This window comes from Mustela erminea, chromosome 11 (genome assembly GCF_009829155.1).
Source record: "Mustela erminea isolate mMusErm1 chromosome 11, mMusErm1.Pri, whole genome shotgun sequence".
Lineage (NCBI taxonomy): Eukaryota > Metazoa > Chordata > Mammalia > Carnivora > Mustelidae > Mustela > Mustela erminea.
In genome coordinates, this window is record NC_045624.1 from 28136289 (window position 1) to 28160740 (window position 24452).

Genomic DNA, 24452 nt, shown 5'->3' on the forward strand with positions numbered 1-24452 from the left:
AAGCAAAATGCTGAGTAGGTAATAATAGCAGTTAACTATAGGCCCTATACTGTGCAACAGATCTCTAAGAGTGGTTTGTCTTATATAACAAATCTTTGTATCCTTTCACTAATACCTCCCTATTTCACACTCCCCTCCACCCACCCCAAGCATTCAATCCTCTGAAACCACAGTTCTACTCTCTGCTCCTAGGGATTTGACTATTTAGATCCCTCATTTAAATGAGGTCATTTAGTATTTGTCCTTTTGTGTCTGGGGTATTTCACTCAGCATAACATCCTCTGGGCTTAACCATGTTGCTGCAAATGGCACAATTTCCTTCTTTTCTAAGGCTGAAAAATATTCTATTGTATATAAATGTCATATTTTGTTTATTCATCTATTGGTGGATATCTAGATTGCTTCCATGTCTTAGCTATTGTGAATAATGCTACAGTGAACATGGCAATGCAGATATCTCTTTAAAATTCTGGTTTCAAAAAAAAAAAAGAAGATTCTGATTTCAACTCCTTCAAACGTAAACTCGGAAATGAGATTGCTAGGTCATATGGTACTGCTATTTTTGATTTTTTGAGAAATCCCCATACTGTTTACCATAGTGGCTGTAGCAATTTACATTCTCACCAACGGTATACAAGACTTCTCTTTTCTCTACATCTTCAATAAAACTTACCTTTTGGGTTTTGTGTTTTTTTTTTTTTTTTTAATAATAACCATCCTAGTGAGATGATAGTTCATTTTGGTTTTGATTTGCATTTGAAAAATCAAATTATGATTAATGATGTTGAGGACCTTTGCATATAGCTGTTGGCCATTTGTAAGGCTTCTTCAGAGAAATGTCCATTCAGATCTTTGCTCATCTTTTATTCAAGTTATTTGAGGTTCTCGTGCTACTGAGTTGTAGAAGTTCTTTACACATGTTTGAATATTAACCCTTTTATTAGATAAACTTTTTACAAATATTTTATCCCATTCCATAAGTTGCCTTTTCATCTTATTGATGGTCTCCTTTGCCATGCAGAAGCTTTTTCCTTTGATGTGGTCCTACTTATGTATTTTTGCTTTTCTTGTCTGTGCTTTTTGTGTCATATTCAATGAGTCATTGGTTAATGGTCCCTTATAATCTTTTTTATTCCTGTGGCATTTGTTGCGATGTCTTCTCTTTCATTTATGATTTTCTATCTTTTTATTAGTCAAAAGCTTTGTTCGTATTTATATTTTAAGAAACTTAACTCTTAGTTTCATTGATCTCTTCTATTGTTTTGTATTCTCAATTTCATTTATTTAAGCTCTAATCTTATTTTCTTTCTTTTCCTAATTCCAGACTTAGTTTTTTCTTCTTTTTCTAGTTTCTTGAGATGTGACATGAGTTATAGTTTGAGATCTTTCTTCTTTTTTAATATAGATGTTTATTGCTATAAACTTCCTTCTTAGTCCTGCTTTTACTGCATCCCATAAATTTTGGTATGTTGTGTTTTGGTTTTTGTTTGTCTCAATATATTTCTGTTTCCCTTGTTTCTTCTTCCACCCAAAGGTTGTTCAAGAATGTCTTGTTTACCTCCATGTCTTTGTAAATTTTTCTGTTTTCCTTTTGTACTGACTTCTAATCTCATTCCACTGCTGCTGGAAAAGACATTTGGGGTGATTTCAAAAGTTAAGTTTTTTGTGACTTAGCATGAGATCTATCCTGGGTGTATGTTTGATAAGAATGTGCAGTCTGCAGCTGTTGGGTAAAATGTTGTATATCTATCTCTTAGATCCATTTAGTCTATAGTGTAATTCATGTCTGCTGTTTCCTTATTAATTTTCCATCTGGATGAGATCTGTTGATTATTCAAAGTGTACTATCGAAGTCTCCTGTCATAATTGTATTGCTTTCTGTTTCTCCTTTCAGATCTGTCAGTGTTTGTTTTATATATTTAGGTGCATATATATTTATAATTGTTTTATCTTCCTGGTAAATTGACCCTCTTATCATGATATAGTGACCCACTTTTTCTCCTATGGCAGTTTTTACTTAAAGCCTGTTTTGTTTGCTGTAATTATAATCACCCTTGCTCTCTTTTGGTTACCATTTGTATGGAATATCTTTTACCATTCCTTCATTTTCAACCTATGTGTGTCCTTAAATCCAAAGTCTCTCAAAAGCATATAATGGGATCTTGTTGTTTTATTTGCTTATTCAGTCTGTGTCTCTTGTTTAATTCATTTACACTTAAACTATTCTTAGGCAAGTATTTACCTTTTAACTGGACTTCAGACCTTTTAACAGTCCATTTTAAAGTAATAACTTAAATCTAATCACATACAGAAACACTACAATTTACTACCACCCCCCTACACACATACACACACACACACACACATACACATACAAGCTATGTTACTGATGTGAGAATGTAATTCTTCTATACTGTGTATCCATTAACAAATTTTTCTGGTAATAGTCCTTATTAATACTTTTCCCTTTTATGATTCAAAAAAAGCCTTCGTTAACACTTTGCATTCTCATGATGAGAGTCATAAAAGTTGAATTGAGACCATTTTCATCCATAACTGAATCTAACATCTTGATCAATTGATATCAGATTTCACATAGCCCAGCCACATTAATAAGTGGGGAATAATCAGTCTATTCACTGAAGCATGAGATTAGTGGAATCAAGCATTTTGAAAGTCTGTCCTTGAAGAGCTAAGAGAAAATTATATTGTAATCTTTCCATAAGAACTCTACGTTCTTTAACTCCCATTACCATATACTGGCAGTTGCATTTGTAGTTTGCACATTAAAGAAGACCTGATAATGAGGGCACCTGGGTGGCTCAGTGGATTAAGCCTCTGCCTTCAGCTTGGGTCATGATCTCAGGGTTCTGGGATCGAGCCCCAATTGGGCTCTTTGCTCAACAGGGAGCCTGATTTCCCCCCCTTTCTCTCTACCCACCTCTCTGCCCGCCTCTCTGCCTACTTGTGATCTGTCTCTCTCTGTCAAATAAATAAATAAAATCTTAAAAAAAGAAGAAGAAAAAGAAGAAGACCTGAGAATTTATCCCCAAAAGCTTGAGCTTAAAATACAAGACTGCCATATTAAATTTTTTGTTGACATTCGTCCCAGTGAAGGCTCTGGGGGGAAAAAGTGCTGACTGTTAATATCTTCTATTTATCTAAATATGGATTTCTTAGGAAACCTGACTCTCTGACTCTCTGTTAAAGGTATTTTTATTTACTTGGACCAACTTCTAAAATGCATGCCACATTTAAAGTCACATAATTTCCTATATTACAGTTTGCTCCTTTAATATAAATCAAATAGATCTGAGAGAAAAAGACACTTAAAACTTTGCATTTCAGGGACGCCTGGGTGGCTCAGTTGGTTAAGCAGCTGCCTTCAGCTCAGGTCATGATCCCAGCGTCCTGGGATCGAGTCCCGCATCAGGCTCCTTGCTCCGCAGGGAGCCTGCTTCTCCCTCTGACTCTGCCTTCCACTCTGTCTGCCTGTGCTCGCTCTCACTCGCTCTCTCTCTGACAAATAAATAAATAAAATCTTTAAAAAAAAAAAAAAAAAAAAAACTTTGCATTTCAGTATGAGTTATCTGATTTGGATTTGATTTTTCTTTACAAAACCCAAACTTATTCATGATAGTCCTGTTTATCTACTTAGTAGTTTAGGGAACAATTTGGCAATTTTGTGGTTGGTAGGATTTCTGGGCCAGCTGGCTGGCAGGGACCATGGGAAATTGGGCCTGCTGCTAGGTTCCATGGGCAGGTGGTGTTGGGGCTATGATCCATTATCAGACCACATTGTTTTCAAGAACTTTCTAAAAAGTAAATAGTATTTTCACTCATCTAAGCAGCAGATTTTTTAGGGTGATTATTGCCATTAGCAGAAGGCATTAGAAAATACCTAGCTGAGTATAAAGTAATAAGCAACATGTACAGACTTGTCTTTGTAGTGTTTACAGTCTAATTTAAGTGGCAGAAATTAAAATATTCACATATGTAGTCATATATGCAATAGCAAGCCTTGTGAAATTAAAATGCTGAGCATCAGAGAGACTATGTAAGATTTGATAAGACTACCTACCTACCAGAGTACCTAATTTACATTGGAGCATGTTTGAGCTTTAGACCTTAGATTTATTTTTTAAAGTACTACAAATAAAAGGTAACATTTTTTAAATGTGAGAAGAAATTTTATACACAAATTTTAAATAAGCAAATTTGGCATTGAGTAACATATGAAATCTAAAGCAGAATTAAAATGCAAAATGACATTTATTACTTTACTTTAAAAATACAAGTTTAATTTAGAACATTTGCAAAATATATAAAACAGAAAAAGGAAAAATTTTTAGTATCTCTTAATTTAAGCGTAACTACTATGATATCTTATATATTTTAATATTTCCTTTTTTCTGTGAATAGAAATGTTTTTAAATGTGGTGTCCTCTTCAACGACATTCTACAATTTCATTTTCAGTGACATGTTTTCAGGTGGCACGATATTTGTGTGTATTTCTAAGAAGTAATCTAATTTTACATTATTTGTCCTTTTACAGGCATTTGCCTGGTGGCCTGATTTATTGGCAGAGCACGCGGAGAAATTTTGGGCTTTATTCACAGTAGATATGGATACTGCACTGGAGGCCCAACCACAAGACTCCTGGGATAGTTTTCCTCTTTTCCAACTACTCAATAATTTCCTCAGAAATGACAGTAAGCACTTGCGTTTTCTTTAGTCTATGAGATGGGGCGGGACGGAGAAAATGCTGTGTGGTGTGAATGTGCTATGTGTATAGAGCTCTGGCACTCACTCGGCGAGGCGGACATAGATAACATTAGTGTTTGCTCAGGCTCCCTGACTTTTTCAGGCCTGGTTCTGGGGGACACCAGGAACATGCCCACATTGCTCCACGGGCCTCTGAAGCTCTCTTCTTATATGCAGCCTCCTGCTAACATGGACATCTCTCTCATTGCACCTTGTGAATCAGAAAAATCTTCAAAGGTCAGCACTTCTAAAGCACTTGAGATACTTACATCTCTGAAAGACACCTTAGAAATGTGTCATTATTCTAGGAATTCATGCTTTGTTAAGGTTTCTCTACTCATACGCATTCTGATAAGGGATTCACTTCCACAGATGATGGTGTGGTATTGCTGTGCCGTATGGATGCTCTCTCAGTACTGAGACATTTAAGAGAATGTAGAGGTCCTCTGTTGAGACATTTCTTCCCGGTGCAATAAGGTTTACGAATTTTCAGATGCATGGTCTTCTAGCAGCCAGGACAGACCTAGCTTTACAACAGGATTTTATAGGGATATTTCTTAGCATACAGATTCTTGGGCTTTTCCTGTGATGATTCTTTTTAAAGTCTCCCTTAAACTCAACCTTGGGTCCTGCTGACAGCCTTTGCTTTAACCCTTGCGTTGATCTTAGAATTTCCAGTTACCTATTCTATACAGTCCTTCCCATTATTATTCCAAGTTGACCTCTGCCCTCCTCCTGACCTCTGGTTGTGACTTGCTCTGCTTGATGGATGGAACAGCCTTCTCCCAGTGTGTGTTTTCTTCTCCAAGTCATTGCTGCTAGGTCATTCAGTTCTTCCCCACATGGTGGGGTTTCTGGGCCCATTACCCTTCCATTCACCTTCCCCTGCCCCGACCTCCCTCCAGTTTCCAATATTGCTCTGGACCGTGGTGTTGTGGAGGACATGGTGCCTACAGTGTGACCCGAGTTACCCAGCCCCCTGGGAGAGGGGCCCTCACGCTTCTCTGACCCATCTGTGATACATTTCAAACTTGCTATATATTAAAGCTCCAGAGCTTTTTTTAACTGCTCTCTTCCCCTCTGGGGAACCGCTACTCTGTACTTCTGGGTTTAAACTTAAATCCAGGTCTATACATTTGTTTTTGCTTTTTAAAAAATTACTTTTTTGGATTTGTTCATCCCTCCATTATTTCTTACTTTTCTTTGGTTGTTCGTCCCTTTGAACCTCTGATGAAACTACTATTTTATTGTGGGGTGGGGGAAGCCATACTAATATGAGATTTTGTGTAGTATTAGACTTCCCATGGACATTAGATTTAGGAGAGCTGGTCAGGAACCTCTGTTATGGTAAGAGAAGCATCATTTTTTAGTAACCAACAGCATGAACTTTGATGCCAGACAGATTCACATCTGTTTCTGCCACTTGCACCTTGACCTTTGACAATGGCCCAACTTCTGTGGACTTTGGGTTCTTCATCTATAAGGGAAGGAAAATAATAGTACTACGGTGTCATTGGTGGTGAGGATTAATAACCATACCAGCTCACGTGTAGTAAAGACAAAATAAATATTACAGATACTAGTCTGAAACTAACTGAAAATTTCAGTCTTGCCTCTTTTGACCAGTTTCATCTCCTATCCAGTTCCGTTTCCAAAAGATCCTATTAGAAAGCCAGAGAACTAAGCTCTGTTTCCTACTTTAAAGATTTAACCCCAGTGTCTACTCTCAGAAGTTACTAACCCCACACTGAATTATCTGTATGTGGATCATTTGTTCTGCAAACGATGACCAGCCAGCTTTTAAGTTGTACTTTGGTTCCCTCCTGCCAGCTAGGGACCTTCTTCTTTTCTCGGTCTTTTAGCATCATTAGTTTTCTGCTAAGAATTATAACTCAGGTTTAATACTGTCTTAAGACCATAAACCTGGGCAGAAAATAAATACTTATATTATGCATTAGGTCCCTAACTGAGAGTAAATAAACATAGGCTTATTTCTGGCACTGCTTTCTCCATTTGCATGAGAACTCAATAATTGACCATATTTAAATTTATTGGAGAGTTTATTCAAAGATGGGGCATTTATTAATGTTCAAACAGCAAAGATGATGAATCATTTAACTTATTCAACATTTCGGAATTTATGGAGAAAACAAGTGTGGACTTCTTAAAAATCGGGTTTCGGGGACCCTCTACTACAACTCCAGTGAATTAGCATCCTTTAATATTTGTTTTTAGAAGAGTTCTTGCATTGCAAGTGTAAATTTATGAGATTTTTATCACTAAGAACACTAAAATGCAGGACCTCTCACCCATGGGGCTGTGGAAGGGGTGACTCCCCTTTCTCCACAGCCAGGGTTGGAGGCCGAGATCAGCCCTCGAGGATCATTATTGGGTGTCCATGAGCGGGCAGCTTTGTTTTCCTGTCTCAGACCTCTGTAGTTGCTGGGAGCCCCACTTGGTCTATAGCAGGGCTGCTGACCCCACAGCCAAACTAGGGAGCGAAGTGGCAGTGCTGGACATGAGACCTCTGGCTCTCCTGGGATAGTGCCAGACTCCCCTGGGCTGATGCTGACCTGCATTGCCCCAAAAGTAGCCTGGCCTCCTGCCTGCTCCAAAGACAGCACCTAACAAATACACCTAAGCAGGGTTCTGCACAGGATTGCAAGGCGTGGGGTGGTAAGGAAGAGCTGGGAACAGGTGCTGGAGGAGAAGGAGCGCCATGGTCATCAGGAGCCAAGGAGGTCAGCCCTGACACCGGGGATGCCAGCTGTGAGTGCAAACCCCACTTCTCGGCCCCTTAGCTGTGTCAAACTGGCCAGCTTGCGCTCCACACGGTTCCAAGTGGAAAGTTTTCTGTGTTGAAGTGCCTATATCCATCCTCCGACAAAATAATGCTTGAGACAAGTTTTCAAGTCAAACAGTTTTTCTTCACTAACTAAAGTTCTGACATATCTTACTTTGTTCTGAAAGCAATAAATCACTTTCTGTGGGACTGTTGGGGGGTGGGGGGAAAAACCACTAAAATGAGAAGAGCAGAAATTGAGTTTTTATCTAGACCTGCAAATATTTAATTCAAAAGAGTTGCTTACTCCCTTTCCTGTTTTAAACCAATGTAACATCGGCTGCTATTAAACTCATAATGTGTAATTGTATGCTGTTTTGTCCCACGTGATTCAGTTAAAACATGGAAGCATTTATTACTGATCCCTTTTGGAGCGATGTCAGTTTTGGGGTAAGTCTAGATCTTGGCTTTGATTTTTGCAGTAATTAACAGATTTGAGAAAACATCAATTATTTCAGAGAAAAACAGCTCCTCCATGTAGTGAGGTAAATAGAAAAGTTCCCCAGTGCCATAATTTCCTTTTGGTATGGGGAGTACAGGAGAGTCTGGGGAATTGAAATAGAATGTAGTGACTTTCATCTCAAACTCACAAGTTACTATCCAAAAACCAAGGCCCCTGAGTATGTTAATGATCAGTAAAACATACTTTTTTTTTTTTTGCTATAAATATCACTCTTGATAATAATGAAGAATTTTTTAATAATTATGTGCTTGTTTTATTAAATTCCTGAAGTATTCAAATAGCGATTTAGTGAATGCAATCCAAATGTTAAATGTCACCCTATTGCTGCCCCCATATTGACCTTTTGGAAAGCTTTAGGAAAACATAAAACTTCTCCGTTTAATCCCACCTAGAAGGAAACAGCCTTACCTCACTGCCTTGGAATGACGGCTTTTACCACCTTGACCCAAATAACATTATAGCCCCAATTCTAATTAATTACAACGTTAGCCACGACTAATAGAAACGGACCGCTCTGCAAGGTCCAGTCTTGGAAGAGGAAATATTTTGCTAGATAACAATGTTTGCTATAACCTCACACGCAGTGCACAATGAATTGTATAGATTTTAAATGGTTTTGATCTATGACAATGTTCCTGCTTATGTTTGCTTTTCCAAAACAGAAATTACTAACAACATCTCCAGGTAGTTGGAGGCATTAGTTAGAATTTTTACTTTATTTGTGCCTCGAAAATTTGGTAGCCGAGTAGTTTGGGGTTTTGTTTTTTAACGAATAATTCAGATGTCCCCGCTGGTGGTTTACCATCTTTCTTTTATTAAAATCATGATGCTTTGATATTTTAAAATAGGCGTTTATCTTTTGGAAAGTGGACAGGATTTTTGACAAAGCTCCTCGTTTTCCAGCCAAGGAAACTAAATCCCTAAGAGGCAATGTGCCTGGGTCTGAGCTCGCTGGCAAGGATCCCTGGGTGGTCTCCGATTCAGTCTGGCTCTGCACTAAAAAAAGCAGATTCTGGGGTGTTTATAAAACAATATAATCTTTTCAAGGAAGAGAGGGAATTCCTTGAAGTTTTATTTTTACCTTAGAAAGTTCTCGGAAGGTCCTTGAGTTATGGGGGCAGGGGAAGAGAGATGGTTAAAAGGTACAGAAAGAACCAGAAAATGGTATATATTGTCCTGTCGAGTACATGACAAAACGTCCGTGATGAGAGTGCCAGGAACTAACCCAGTGAGTCGGGGGAAAGATTCAAGACAGCAGATTCAGTTTCTATTTTAAGAAGAAGAAAATTCTGCCGGTGGCCTACGTCTTTCCTTAGAGTTGGTCATGATTAAGGAAAGTCTTAGCCTTAAGAACCCTTGGAGATGAAATGTGGTGTTTCCTCAAGGGAAGAGTACCAGCTGCACCATAATTTTAGCAAGTGTCCCCAATCTCCTGCCCCTCGCAGACTCACCCACTGATTCCCAGAGCAGGACTGATGATGAAAACAAACTCCAGCTCCTTGATTTCCGTCCAGAAAAGACAGCTCCTGCTTGTCCCTCCGTCCTCCCTCCGTCGACCCCAACCCACCACCCCCAACTAAAGAGATAATTAAGTGGGTAATCACTTTAAATGGTATCTAAGGAAACAGTTTTGAGAAAGAGATGTATTAAAATTGAGAGAAAATAAATGTTTTCATAATGAAGCAATTAGCATGCTAGCTAAATGGTGCTGTGTGACTCGAAAGCTAGCACAAAAAGATTCTACCCTTGCCTGCCATCTTCTGCAATTGTCCTGTCGATAATAAATATGGCAAGTGACTGCTTCTGACAAACGAAAGCCATCTGCAAATGGCACAGATCATTTCTTTCAGCACTCCTGAAAGGCAAACCCTTGGAGCTAGTCACCTTTTAATCTGTGGATATGTTAGCAAGTGGCAAATGACCATTCTTTGGGGAACGGATTCCCAAGTGAAAAATAACCACGGTGCTTCGTCTTTAATTAACAGCCTTTTCACATTGCTAGCACATTAAAGCCATCCTGAAGAACACCCGTGCTTATATAATCAATGTCACAGCGTCTCTGCCTAAACGAATAATAAATGTTCGGGCTCTACACTAAGTGAAAACCTATTCTCCAAGACTTTCACCTTCATAAAGATGGGCTCATAAAGATCGAAAAAAGAAAAATGGGAATGTGGTCTCATGAGGATAAAAAGGCTAGTGTTAATAATTAACAAGGAGAGTGAAGTGGAGTCAAATTAGCCATAATAGAGCCCAGAGTGACTGGCAAAGTCACCTCTCATTATCAAAAAACTCATTAAGAAATGAAGAAGTGGAAATCCCGCTGGGTTATTCGCACAGTCGGGCTGTTATCAGAGATTATTTTTCAGATTTCTTTCAAATGAGGAACTGTTAGGTCGCCATATTGTATATGAGGTTAATCTTCAAGCTTTGAAATATGGAGGGCTGACACCTGCATATTCCTCCACCTCGAGCGCTTAAATGAGCTGTGCCTCTGAAATTCACGAGGCGGTGTTTATAGATACATCTATACGTAGATCTACTAGGAACAATGCAGGACGGATAGGACTTTAGACTACCGCAGGGCTGTGAACCAGCCTTGTTTTATAGATAGACCCTTCTTTAAATGATGAGATGACCACAAAAATGCGAAAACATACTTACTTCCGATTTCCAGGTTGACTGAATTCAAAATTGTACATCAGAATCTGTTTTGCCAGAGTGTATCAGTAGGAAAACGAGGAGTCGCTAGCTTTTTCTTTTTCGTTGAGTTCCACAGTGTTGTTCTAGATTTTCTGACATGTAGATATTTTAAATTCTTAGTCTGCTTCTTATATTTTCATACAACTAAATGCCTTCAGGAAAATAACCTGCTCTAGAAGGCCTACGTGTCCTTCACAGTAGATTGGCAGAGACTTCTGATTGGTCCTGGAGGCTGTGAGCATCAAGGATCCTACGTCTGGGGGCTGTTGATCACGTTACAGCCATTCTCAATTGTTTGCCTCTTCTAGAGCGAGTAGCGCGGAACGTAATCCCAATCAGAAGTTGTACATAACTGGACTAAAAGTTTAGACTTTCCCCTTTGGCTTTTATATTAATCTCATAAAAGACAGTATGAGAACTGTAGGACTGTGAGACTTCTCCATCTTTACGCTAAGCCTTGGTTAATGTTTATGTTGTTTTTTACTGAATTAATTCTGTAAGAAATAAGTGCTGAATGCCTAAAATTTACGAATCCCAAACACCTTGCAGAAACATGGATTAAAAACAGTTCTGACCCTTGAAAAGCTTATCATCTAGTAGCGCGTATGGCCATATATACCCTACCTACTATAATGCAATAATTTATAAAATATAACTCGATTACTTTTACTGTACTAAGGATTTTTTAATTATAGTTTTAAACTTGGATTTGTTGGATTTTGAGTTGTTGTCCAAAATATAGGAAACATTATAATACCAGGGCTTTCAGTTCCTTAGGTAGGTGGATGGGTGGGTAGATAAATAGGTAGATCATTTTTTTTTAAAGATTTTTATTTATTTATTTGACAGAGAGAGATCACAAGTAGACAGAGAGGCAGGCAGAGAGGAAGGGAAGCAGACTCCCTGCTGAGCAGAGAGCCTGATGTGGGGCTCGATCCCAGGACCCTAAGATCATAACCTGAACCAAGGGCAGAGGCTTAACCACTGAGCCACCCAGGCACCCCAAAAGGTAGATCATTTTTAACAAGTGAACACGAAAGGAGGAAGTGGACATGGTTTTAGGAGGTTGTTATACTAGTAAGTATACAAATTAAATATTACCAAACTATATAAATTTACCTATCAAGGTTTTAATTAAAAGGAAAATAAAACTCAATGAGTTTTCTATTCTACTTAAAAAGCATACTCTCTAAGTCTCCTTTAGGCAGTGGGTTTTTGTTGGTATTTATTCAGTAAACACAAGTGTATTGAGTGCCTAAATAATGTGCCAGATTCTTGGCTGGAGGCTGCTCCTAGATCTCAGGAGATCTTTTTGTTTGGTTGTATGAATTTTCTTCCTTTTACTTAAGTGTGTTCTAGGCTGCAGTCTTCCTGACTTTTCTCGCGAAACCCATGTTCATATTTTCAGTGATAGGAATCTTCATCATAAGCATTTGTCAACATGGAAAGTGGCCTGTTAATTTTATATCTTTATCCAGTGGGCATTCATTGTGCAGGATCCCTGCAGTTTGTAATCCCTTGAATAATTGTTGTTTTGTGGCCAAGTCTTGTTTTTAGTGTGGTCGGTGTTGTTTGTTTTGCTGGTCACGAATTACTAGTTTCTTCTGAAATTTAGGTGGGAAGGTCATTCTTTCTAGTAATCCATTAATGCTGACTAATTGGAAAGGGGTGGCATACTATAAAATTGGGTTACATGGGCTCAGGAGTCAACAGCATATTTTTACCCTAAAAAGTATACAGGAACTCTTTTATCTGCTTGTTCTTCATTTATCCCATGATTATTATCTCAGTAATTATTGTTAATTGGATCATAGTTTAAATTCTCAGTCGAACTCTTACTATTAGAAGCTTCTGACAAGTACTTTTGTAAACGTAAGACTCTTTTTGGTATGTAAATAATCAACACTAATTTCTTAATTACTGGGATGCTCAAAATAATTGGGCACATCTGCATTCCTAGTTTACCTTTTATTTAAGCCTTTTGCTTTCTTCTGCCATTTCTAATTGCACTCTCGGGCTTGATGTCACTGATGCTTCACTGATGCTTCCTTTTCTGACAAGGTGATATTTGGAAACGTGGAATCTTTGGGTGGAAAAAAAGATGATTTAACAAAGTGGATGCTGGTCCCCCGCTTACGTTCTTGCCAGCCACTGTTTTAGACTACTTCTGAGCAGTCCTTTCGACTTCCACACCTCAGGTAGAAGGTCAGGAGCATTCTTGCATAAGGCCACACTGAGAACTTGCCTCTTCCAATGAATTGTGAGAATGGGTGCCTTGGAGAGGCTTGATTGGGACAGGTGGCAGCCCAAATCACAACCTATCCTGACTAAACCAGATGGAGAAGATAGAAGCACTCATTCTGGTGCCTGGGGCTAAGTATTAAGAGGGCTTTTGACAGTGTCTGATAGGAGCAGAATGCAAACTGGCATATGGGCAACTGAGAAAAAAGAGCATACATTTCCATACACAAGTACAGCGCGTGTGTATTTCCCGTCGCCCTGCCTTTTGACACCATGCTTTCTCTTTTCCTTCCTCGCCCCTCTGCAGATTTTCTTTATTTCTCCTCTTTTCTCCTCTTCTCTCTGTTTCTCCCTCTTTCTTTCTTTCCTTCCCTCCCTCCCCTTTCATGAGTCTAATTACCAAAGAAATAATACTGCCAGTTGCCAGTTTTCTGAGACTTTGGAAAACGGGTCTATAATTTAATTTTTTTAAAAAAGTAAAAAGGAACACTGCTGAAACATGAGCAGAATTTGGCCAGAATTAAGCATTTGTGACCGAAATATAGGAACATTCCGTTTTCTCCCCCTATCTTCAGGATGTGAAAGTTTGCTGTCAAGGGTCATGACTGAGCAAAAAAAACCTCCCTCTGCCACATTCATTAAAATATGAGACCTAAAATAGCCAACATTCATATCCAGCAGAATTTCTAGCAGTCTGATCTTGGACATGGATCAAAAATAGATGTTCATGCCAATATTATTTAATACTGCATATTCTATCAAGAAATATGCATAGAAAATATGAAGACTCTATGCAGGCTTCAGTATGTTCTTAGACAATTTCCTGAAAAATAATGCGGTCATCTTAATGTTGTATCCATGTAGTTATTCATTCAACAAACATTTGAACACTTGCTTGGAGCCAGGCATTTTGCTGGATACTAAGAATACAGATACGGTCCCTCCCTCAAAGACCTTACACACTTGTAGGAAGAAACAGAAGCGTCAACAGGTGCAGAAGCATGCTTTGGATCACAGTGGAAGCCTGCACAGGGTAGAGAATAGACAGTTGAAACCAGTAACTGGGCAGGGGGACAGGAGAACAAAGCATTTCCAGAAGAGTTTGGAGGAGTTAAGTGTAGACTTGAACTGAACCATGTGAATCATTATGGCTGGACCACAGGAAATATGGGGGTCAGGCCACAGAGATGAGCCACCACGCTCCTTTTTAAGATAAATCATAGATAGCTTTCATTCCATGCAAAGTTTGTTTGAATTTGTTGTGATGACCCACCAAAAGATATAATCTTTCAGAAGGGCATTATTAGTTTCATATTTTGGCCAGCCTGTCTGCTTTGAGATTTGAAGAAGATGGTTGACAAAGGGAAAATTGGGATCCTGAAGACCACTAAAGAGATTATTGCACTAATCAAGGCAGGAGATGAGAAGATTAGAAGTAGGGCAACAGGGGCGCCTGGGTGGCTCAGTGGGTTAATCCTCTGCCTTCGGCTCAGGTCATGATCTCAGGGTCCTGGGATTGAGCCCCGCATTGGGCTCTCTGCTCGGCCGAGAGCCTGCTTCTTCCCCCCTCTCTCTGCCTGACTCTCTGCCTACTTGTGATCTCTCTCTCTGTCAAATAAATAAATAAAATCTTAAAAAAAGAAGTAGAGCAACAGCAGTGGTGCTGAAGAGGAAGGGACATGTTAAGAAGGACATTAAGGATACAAAATACTCTGAGTGATGGGTATTAGAGAGGGCATTTGTTATGATGAGCCCTGGGTGTTTTATGTAAGCCATGATCAATGAATTCTGCTCCAGAAACCAATTTTGCACTGTATGTTAGCTACTGTATGTTAAATTTAAATTAAAAAAAAATACACAGATCTTGATTACTAATTGGATATAGGAACTAAAGGCCAAGCCTGTGGTATAATCACCAGGTACTGATATATAGTGATCTAGTGGACAATCTGTTTTCACTCCCATGGTGGGAATACAAGAGAAGGAGGCTTATTTGACAAGTTGATGAATTCAGTGCTTATCAAGCATATCAAAAAAGAGAGCTCTTGCTAGAATTACATTTGAGTCAACTGGTACTTAATCTTAGAATCATTATAACATTTAATAACAACATTGAGTGTTGATTCTCCTATGTGCTTCTTCATTTTAACAAACTAAGTATGACTTAATAGCCAACATGCATAATCTCTAAGTGTATAATAAAGAAGCATTTGAATTGATGAGGTAGAGTACTCATTTGTATTTGTAAATGTAATAATTTCTTAAGTGAGTGTGTCTTGGACTAGTTAGAAATAATGACAGTGCTTAATGGCACCTATCAAGATGTAGAGCCTTTCAGTCTTTCTGTTTTTATTATTAGTAGGCCACATAAATTAAGAGTTAGGCTATAGTCTAGCTGTGTAGCAATGCAACGTTGTCCAGCTTTCAATATATATTATAAGCACATTAAATATTTTCACAGCATTCGTTCATTTTGAATATAATAGTTTTCTTCAGTCTCTTGACTTTTTCATAGTGTAACTGAGTTTTTCAAAATTCTAATTGTAGAAACATAATTCGTCTAAGATACAGAGTAATGCATATGTCCTTTGCAAGGTTTTTTTCTACCTTAAATACTCTCTGCATTTCTAGTTCTTAAAAGATGCTGATATACTGCTGAGAGGTTGGGCGACTGTATGAATGGCTAGGTGGATAGATAATAATTTATGGTAATGTAAATTGTGGGGTGATGGTAATATAGTCTATAGAGGTTAAAAGGGGCTCTTGTTCTGTTGTCTGATAACTAGATGACTTTACCACATGTCCCCAAATTCTCTGTTCCTCAGCTTTCTTATTGATAAGATTGAAAAAAAAAATAGTGCTTCTCTGATAGAATTTTTGTGGTGGTTAAATGAGAGAATGCATATAAAGAACTTAGTCCCATGGTTGATGCTCCAAAAATGCCGGCAAGGAGGAGGAGGGGCGAGCTCTTAAGTGGAGAGCCAATAAATTCAGATATGGGCATATTTTTTTAATTTGCTTACCACAATTGTTGAGGTGGTTTGAGTGAGAATATTTCATCCTTAATGTTCAGCATCTTATTTAGGTGACATTTGGCAAAAGAAACTGAACTGCATGATCTATACAGTACCTTCTAGCTCTGTGATTGAATCTCCAGGAATAAATAAAGCTCCTTTCAGTGTGCTAATGAAAACATCATTAAGAGGAGGGCACGTGTTGCATGGAGCACTGGGTATGGTACATAAACAATGAATCTTGGAACACTGAAAAAAAAATAAAATAAAAGAAGAGAAAATAAAAGAAAGTACTCCAAGAAAAGAGAACAGGTTATTTGTGTTTAAAGGCCCTGACATAATAAAAACATAAAATGATTTTAAAAAGATAACATGAGTCTCCTAAATAAGACATTTATCTTTAATTATGATTATCATTCCCACTTTAATAGGAAATCTTTTAGCATATAGATAAGCCAGAAAAAAATAATTTAACCACAAAAAATACTAAACTAGAGTAACTAGAATTAGAAAAAAAGAAGTGTTGTCTTTTCCTCTATATTTAAAATTGCTTCCTACCCCCACTTCTTTGTGTCTATAGTTTTCCAGCTTCTCACAAATTTCAGAATCCATTAAAACAATAGTCATGCCACTGTGGTAAGCATCATACACTTTGCCCAAGTTTTAAAACACTGTTTAGCTTTTGGGGTATTTTTGCCCTGAAGAAGATTATGTGGGGCAAGTGGCATATTTAGCTGCGTGTTTGATGAGGCTTTACTTTAAAATTTCTAGTGACTAGATTTCGTATAGAAGCATATACAGCAATTCCAAGTCATAAAAGTGAATGGGATCCCTGAGAGACTTTCCCCCATCTTCCGCCTCTGCTGCCCTAATCCAGGTCACCGTCACTGTCATCATCCTCATCATCCTTTACCTGGTCTATTGCCATCAAGCACTGAGCATGAACCGTCTTCTGGGCTTCCGCCCATGGTCACCTACTCCATTTTCCACACAGCAGCGAGAGATATTTTATATCATGGTAATACTAAACATAATGATGCTTCCCTGCGTACTCAGTAAAACCCCGTACTTCTCCCCATGTCCTACTCTCTGGACATAATCTCGGACTGTTCTCTCCCCTCTCTCACTCTACTCCTGCCGCACTGGCTTTCTCGTCCTTCTGGAAGTACACCAGCTTGTTCCCTGCCTGGAACTTTCGGACTAGCTATTTCCTCTGCTTGGAGATCTTTCCTCCAAATCTCCTGTGAATGGCTACCCTGTCACTTAGGCTCTATTAAAATACCATCTCTTTAGGGGCGCCTGGGTGGCTCAGTGGGTTAAGCCGCTGCCTTCGGCTCAGATCATGATCTCAGGGTCCTGGGATCGAGTCGCGCATCGGGCTCTCTGCTCAGCAGGGAGCCGGCTTCCTCCTCTCTCTCTCTCTCTGCCTGCCTCTCTGCCTACTTGTGATCTCTCTCTGTCAAATAAATAAATAAATCTTAAAAAAAAAAAAAACCATCTCTTCAGAAATACCTTTCCCAGCCATGATGTATATTTTTACATGAACCTGTTCTCACTTTGAGAGTCCAGAAAAATTACAGTTGGGTTTAAGATATGTTCCCTTGAGAAACAAATATGTACCATCATCTAAAAAGTTACAAATGACTTATTGAAATTACTTAACATTACTTAGTGTTTTCCTACAGATTCTCTATTCTTTCATGGTACAGTATAGACACATACTGTCTTGGTCCGTTCAGTCTGTTATAGCACAATACTAGAGACTGGGTAACTTATAAGCTACAAGTTTATTTCTCACAGTTCTGGAGGCTGAAAAGTCCAACATCAAGGTGCCCACAGATTTGATATCTGGTGAGAGCTTGTTTCACAGACGGCCTCTTCTTACTGTGTGCTCACGTGGTGAAAGGGTGCGGGATCTCTCTGAGATCTCTTTTATGAGAGCACTAATCCTGTTCATGAGGACTCTGCCCCCATGACCTCATTTCCCTTCCAGGGCCCCACCATCACATTGGATGTTGGAATTTCAACATATGAATTGACAGGGCGTGGGTGGTTGTGACACCATCTATAGCTAGCACTGAATTTTTTCTAATGAAATTGCATCCTGGGCATAGAAAGCACTCACTTCCTGGTATAGGGAGGTGCACCTTAACTATTACCTACCTCTTTGATAGTCCTATCCCAATAGCAGAAATTCTAAGACTTCCACAACTGCTTTAGGTAGGATGTCCCACAGTGTATTTCATTAAAGACAAATGGACACCTGAAAAATGCATATGATGTGCTGTTTCGAAAGATACATGTAGAAAATTGGATGATTAACAAGAAAATCTACAAATAACTGAAAAGTTCATGAATCTGAATAGGTAGTCCCAAGGCCACAGTCATCCTGCTGCTGAATTAAATAAGTGTATCTCTTAGAATTCATCAAGCTTAGCTCTTAGAATTGAATGGGTTTAGCTCTCCCGTGACATACCATCTAGCCCAGGGATTGTAACTCTCTTTATTGCTCTATTTACATGTGTCAAGACCTTCAGGGTATCCAGCAGCTCTGTTGAGTCTCTAGCAAGTGGTCATGTGCCTCATGTGTTCAACCTCTTAGAAGGTAAAGACAGCCCACCTGCCACGAAGATTTTGTCGAGATATAATCTGTTTGCATGCTGACAGCCATACCTAGGAGGTTAATTTTACTTCTTGATAAGCTTTCATGATATATTCAACACGAGGAGCAAGACCCGATATCATCTGTATTTTATACCCGTCCTTCTGTGTCAGACTCTTTCAGGAAACGTGTTTTCACCCCTGTCTCCCAAATGCCTGATATGATCCCTCTGACGAACACTGTTTCTGCTTGACTATTTCAGCACTTTTGTGTAATGGAAAATTTCACAAACATTTGCAAGAAATCTTTGTGCCCTTGGTTGTCCGCTACGTCGATCTCATGGAGTCCTCCATCGCCCAGTCAATTCACAGAGGTTTTGAGCAAGAGACATGGCAGCCTGTCAAGTAGGTATCTTGCCTAGTGTCCATAGAGCATCTGTCTCTTCAGTCCTGACCTTATGACTTTACACATGGCCATCTGTAGTTATTGCTTATGGTGGTCCCTTCCCACGTTGTCTGTTTCTTTACAGGAATATCGCCAACAGTCTTCCCAATGTAGCTCTTCCAAAAGTTCCAAGTCTGCCTCTTAATCTTCCACAGATTCCTAGCTTTTCTACTCCTTCGTGGATGGCTCCTTTATATGAGTCCACGTGTGTATCCCTCACTTATTTCCTGGTGGTGTGTTAGCTAGTGCATGGCCTGGGCTGTGTTCTGTGCACATGTGTTCAGATTGCATGGCATTTATCATCATTGGTTGAGGAATCCTATGTCTTAGTGTTGTGTGAGTTTTTTAAGCTATTACGCGAAGCTGAGCAAATTGGTAATAAATGATACAGATAAAACAAAAACAAAAACAAAACAACCCCACTCACTGGTTCAATGTAGTTCATATGGGATCTGTAGGTGAGAGGTCATTTTGTGACCCAGGTTGTAGACTCGAGCCTAAACGATATACCATGGTTCAGGCAATCGCTGTGGTAACAGTGTGTCTCGGAACCGTAGTTGGCTTCAGCTTTGTTACTACCCGCATAGTTTCTCTTGTACACGTAGAAAACCATCATTAAGAATCAGGTCAAGGATATGTTTTTCTATTTTATCTTAGTCGTACTTTTATTTATTTATTTATTTTTAAAGATTTTATTTATTTATATGACAGACAGAGATCACAAGCAGGCAGAGAGGCAGGCAGAGAGAGAGGAAGGGAGGGAAGCAGGCTCCCTGCTGAGCAGAGAGCCTGATGTGGGGCTCGATCCCAGGACCCTGAGATCATGACCTGAGCTGAAGGCAGAGGCTCTAACACACTGAGCCACCCAGGCGCCCCCTTAGTTGCACTTTTAAATAGTATTTCCGGTTGTAGAGAAGTGACTGTCCTTTATTTCCTGACACCAGCAGGTTCCTCTGTTGTCCTTTCATCTATCAGTTGATGTACTTTGTTATTTCTAAATAATCTTTATATCATAAAATCTATATCTGTTAGTTCCACCCTGTGATTCAGCCCACCTACTGCAGATTCGGTAACTAAGCGTCGCTAGAACAAAAAGGACACAGGCTTTGAAATTTGAATTTAGGTCCAGTTTAGTAATCATTAAATCTTCCTTAGCTAAGGAATGCTAAAAAGGTTATGACTCCTAATTTAAAGACATTCTTGTGAGGATAAAAAAGAAAAAAAAAGTGATGAAAAGTGCCTGGCGCATCCCAGGCTCTCAATAAATAATAACTACTCCTATGCTACATTATGATTTTTATCATTATTTTTATCATTATTACATCATCAATCATCATTATTCCTAACTGTATAGTTTTCCAATGTATGAGCCTCAGAGCAATCAAATGAACTCAATAATGGTCCATGCTTTACCCAACGTCTCATGCCATCAGCTAGAAAAAATAATAATTAGAAGAAGAAAAATAGCTACCACTCATTAAGCACTTACTATATTCCAGGTTAAGGGCCAAATCCTTTATCTCAGTTAAGCCTCACGACAACCCTGGTAGGTAAATGTCATTGTCCCCATTTTACAAATAAGGAAACTAAGTCATAAAGAACTTAAGAAACAGAACCTGCCCAAGGTCCTACAGTAAGTCAGTGAAAGAGGCAAGCTTTGAACCCAGGTCTGGGAGACTGTAAAGCTCTCTCTCCTTATCCATGTATTCAGCTTCCAGAGAATATACTGGCTAAGAACTTGCCCAGCATCCTTTCTGCCTGTCCTCCCACCACTGGTAAACCTGCTCCCAGTCAAGGCTACATACCCTCAAGAAAAAAGAGACCAGAATAACTTGTGAAATAGCTTAGCGAGATCTCTCCAAGTTAAATGTCATCACTGTGCCCACAATAGCTACCAGGAGGTTAGGTTACATGTGAATCTCTTTCTTTCAGGCAGATGCTTTGGGCAGCTTTAGTGTATAGAGTCATGTCTGTGTGTGCTTGGCAGTTATCTGAGAAGTATAATGTATCTTTCTAAGTTTATGTGTTTTTGTGATCCTTAACATTGTTTTATAATTTAATTCCTCTCCTTCTTCATTCCTCCTCTGTTTAACACCCTCAATTTTAACCAGAAACATTATTGTGGGCATTACCTTGTGATATTTAGATTTTTGGGGGGGATCATTTTTTGGCTTTGAGGTATGTGTGAAGCCTGAATCTCATTTGTTGGGAGCCCCATCTTAAAATGACCCGCATCTCAGGACAGGAATCATGACAGATTGTGGCTTTGTAAATAAAGTGCTCATACTTTCAGCATTCTGAGTAAATAAAAAACATGTTTTACAAATTAATCACTGTTATCTTTACCTGCTAAGATTATCAACATTAGGCTCTTCACAGGATGCTCAAAGTTACTTATAGTGCTATGATGTAATCACTAGTTTTTTGGGGTTCTGAGTGGGTTTTTTTGCTAAAGATTTTATTTTTATTATTTTTAAGTAATCTCTAACCCCAATGCAAGGCTTGAACCCATAACCCCAAGATCAGGGGTCTCCTGCTCCACTGGCTGAACCAGCCAGGCATCCTTAGTTTTTTGAAATTTTGTTATAAAGCATTAAATTATAAAACATAAATAAATAAATAAGAAGCCTGTTTCATATGTAAGGAATTAAAAATAGAACACAACCACGGCTTGAAAGGTACATTCCTACCTACCTATATATCAGTATCACCTTACAAGGTGCTTCTCCATTTCTTCCCTCGCAGTTTTTTGTTTTTTGTTATTTTTGTTCTTTAGCTCTAAAAGTAGATATCACTAAGATAAGTTTCCTACTGGCATTTTAGGAAGTTATCTCAGGATCCATTATTCACATTTGAGTTCTTTAATCTGTTAATGATACTTTCTGCATAGGTCAGGGATTAAAAGTAAATTTAAGATGAAAATTTCTGAGTAAATTGAAGGCTATAAATTCCAGCTCAACAGAAAACCTATTTACATTTTTTATCCATTTAATTATAACAAACACTTGTTACCTTAATTATATTCCTAATTAAGCACATTTATCATTCCATAGCATCCAAAAACAAAAGAAACATATATCCATACTCTCTGTGAAGACTTAATTGTCATGTTAGAAGAGTCCATTTTCAATCGAATTCCATCTTCACTATTTCAGGTTTTGCTCTGATGATGGTTTTTCTTGTTTTGTTACTTTATTAAGACTACATACCTGCTTCAAATAGCGACCTTCTCCTTCTCCAAAATAAAAAATTATTAGTAGATTTGCTTTTTTAACTAATTAGGTTCAATTACTCTTAAAATATAGGTTCTCCAATTTACCACATTGCACACTATGAAAGAATGATGGTTATTTATAATAAATAATTATATTATAAATAATATTATAAATATTATAATATTATAAATAGTGATGGTTATGGACAAATAAGAGGATTTTGCCTGGACATTTTTTTCCCTCTGATTTTTATTATGTATGTGGCAAAAGGGAAAAATAAATGTGTTTTTTTCTGACATTTTACAGCAACGTCAACGTGGTGTTGACTATTTCCTTTGTTTAATGGTACTTTGGGGGCACTGATTTTTAAAGTTACGAGATACTGAGTAAGGAGCTGTGGATGGTCCTTTGAGAAGTGAACTCTGAGCACGTCTTGGCTAGGCAAGGAGACCATGAGGAGTTACTGGCAGGTTGGCAGGAGGAACACAAAGGAGGTTGGTGATGCAGGAAAGATACTGAGGTGGGTGGGGGACGGAAGTACACATTGAATTCGCCAGGGAAGGAGCTGTTTTTTTAAGCCACTAACCAAGATGTATTTGGCTAAACAAAGTGGGTATTTAAAGAATTTTTTTTTTTTTAAGAATTTTATTTTTATGAAAGTTTTCCACTGTGCTCTCGTGATAAATTACTTTATCTCTCTCTCTTTTTCTTTTGCACACTAACAATACAATTTTTAGGTTAGTCTATGCTAAGCGCTTACAGGCAAGCTGAGGAGAACTGAATCACACAGCCCCTTTTTCTCCTTTTGTTCTCTTTTACTATTAAGTTTCAGTGTGTTTGAACATAGGATTATTTTACTTTCAAAATTTCTGTTTCCCTATTGGGCTTTCTACTTGCATAATGGAAAGCAGTAGTTATTATCCTTTGCCCAAATATTATATGTATCTTGCTACAAATTACCTTCATGCACGGTATGAAACTTTAGTCTCCTAGAGGGATTTTGCCACACGCCCCAAGTTAGACAGATGGAATGACCTGAAATATATGACCATGTTCTGCCTTCCGAGCACCGTGGATATCATTTCCTTGCTAGGCTGTGTGTTGTACTGTTCGGTTTCCTTACGAGCTAGAAAAGTCACAACGCATTTCAAAGTGGGCCCTCCTCAGCCTGTCACTCCACTTCCACTTCCCCTGTCCTTGAGAGATTTGCGATCTGTACACTGTGCACCTGTCTGCAGACGGACAGAAGGCGCTGCGAGGACAGAGGCACGTGTGTGTGCACGAAGGAGTGAACCTCCTGGTGGCAGTCAGATGGACTTTCTTACGTAAAACACACTCTTTGAATTTCCAGGAAGAAATACTTCTGTATTTATCTGTATCCTATAGATTGGTAAAAAGCATTTAACGTGTTTGTTCTTCTGTATAGAATTTGATTTCTTTTCCTTAGTCAAGTACCCTTATACATTCTACCCCTTTTTATGAAACCTTACTATATTCATTTCTCTTTGTGCTTTTTTTTTTTTTTTGCCTCACCGTATATTCATTAAGAAGTGAAAAGGAAGAGATTCAGAAGGAATAAAGAAATGACCAATTATTAGAGATTTTATGTGATACTTTTTCATTAATGGCAATTGATACAGAAAGGCAAAAAACAGTGTGTTGGTGATCGTCACAGCGAACAGTGGAAGTTCACGATGTTTTTCATGTTTCCTTTTTCTTCTAGCAATGGCTCAGCAACATCAGAAGACCTCTTTTGGAAACTCGATGCCCTTCAGATGTTTGTCTTTGATCTGCACTGGCCAGAACAAGAATTTGCCCACCACTTAGAGCAAAGACTTAAACTAATGGCCAGTGATATGATAGAGGCCTGTGTCAAAAGGTAGACCTGTGTTTTCAAGTTGCTGCTTTGCACACCAGCACCCAGAGAAGCGCTTTTCGCCGAGTACCTGTTACTTAGTGGTCGCAATACTACCACTGCAAAATTTAATGAACATTGCGTTCTCAGACCTAAATCCTGGGGCCTCCTGTAACTGATAAAATTGGCCTGAAACTTTTTTTTTTTTTTTTTTTTTTAACACACCTTCTCACATTGCCTTCATCAGTAACATCCATACTATATTAATCATTTCTTTGGTGCTTATGGTTGTCTCTCTGGGAATACTG

General features: G+C 38.6%; 1 protein-coding gene and 1 non-coding gene across 22 annotated transcripts in view; both read left to right on the top strand.

Annotated features, from left to right (window-relative positions):
• The window catches only part of CADPS2 (calcium dependent secretion activator 2), a 535725-nt gene that overhangs the window by 452054 nt on the left and 59219 nt on the right, over positions 1–24452 (top strand). For 11 of the 21 annotated variants that reach the window (XM_032305748.1, XM_032305751.1, XM_032305749.1 and 8 more), the window contains 3 exons: positions 4557–4713; positions 18893–19034; positions 24013–24168. In XM_032305748.1, the coding sequence (XP_032161639.1) occupies positions 4557–4713; positions 18893–19034; positions 24013–24168 (455 nt within the window). Of the gene's footprint in view, positions 1–4556; positions 4714–18892; positions 19035–19159; positions 19280–24012; positions 24169–24452 lie in introns of all 21 variants that reach the window. The other 10 variants (XM_032305737.1, XM_032305741.1, XM_032305738.1 and 7 more) reach the window with 1 other exon arrangement.
• On the top strand, positions 7065–7200 carry LOC116569769. The gene has a single exon (XR_004277192.1).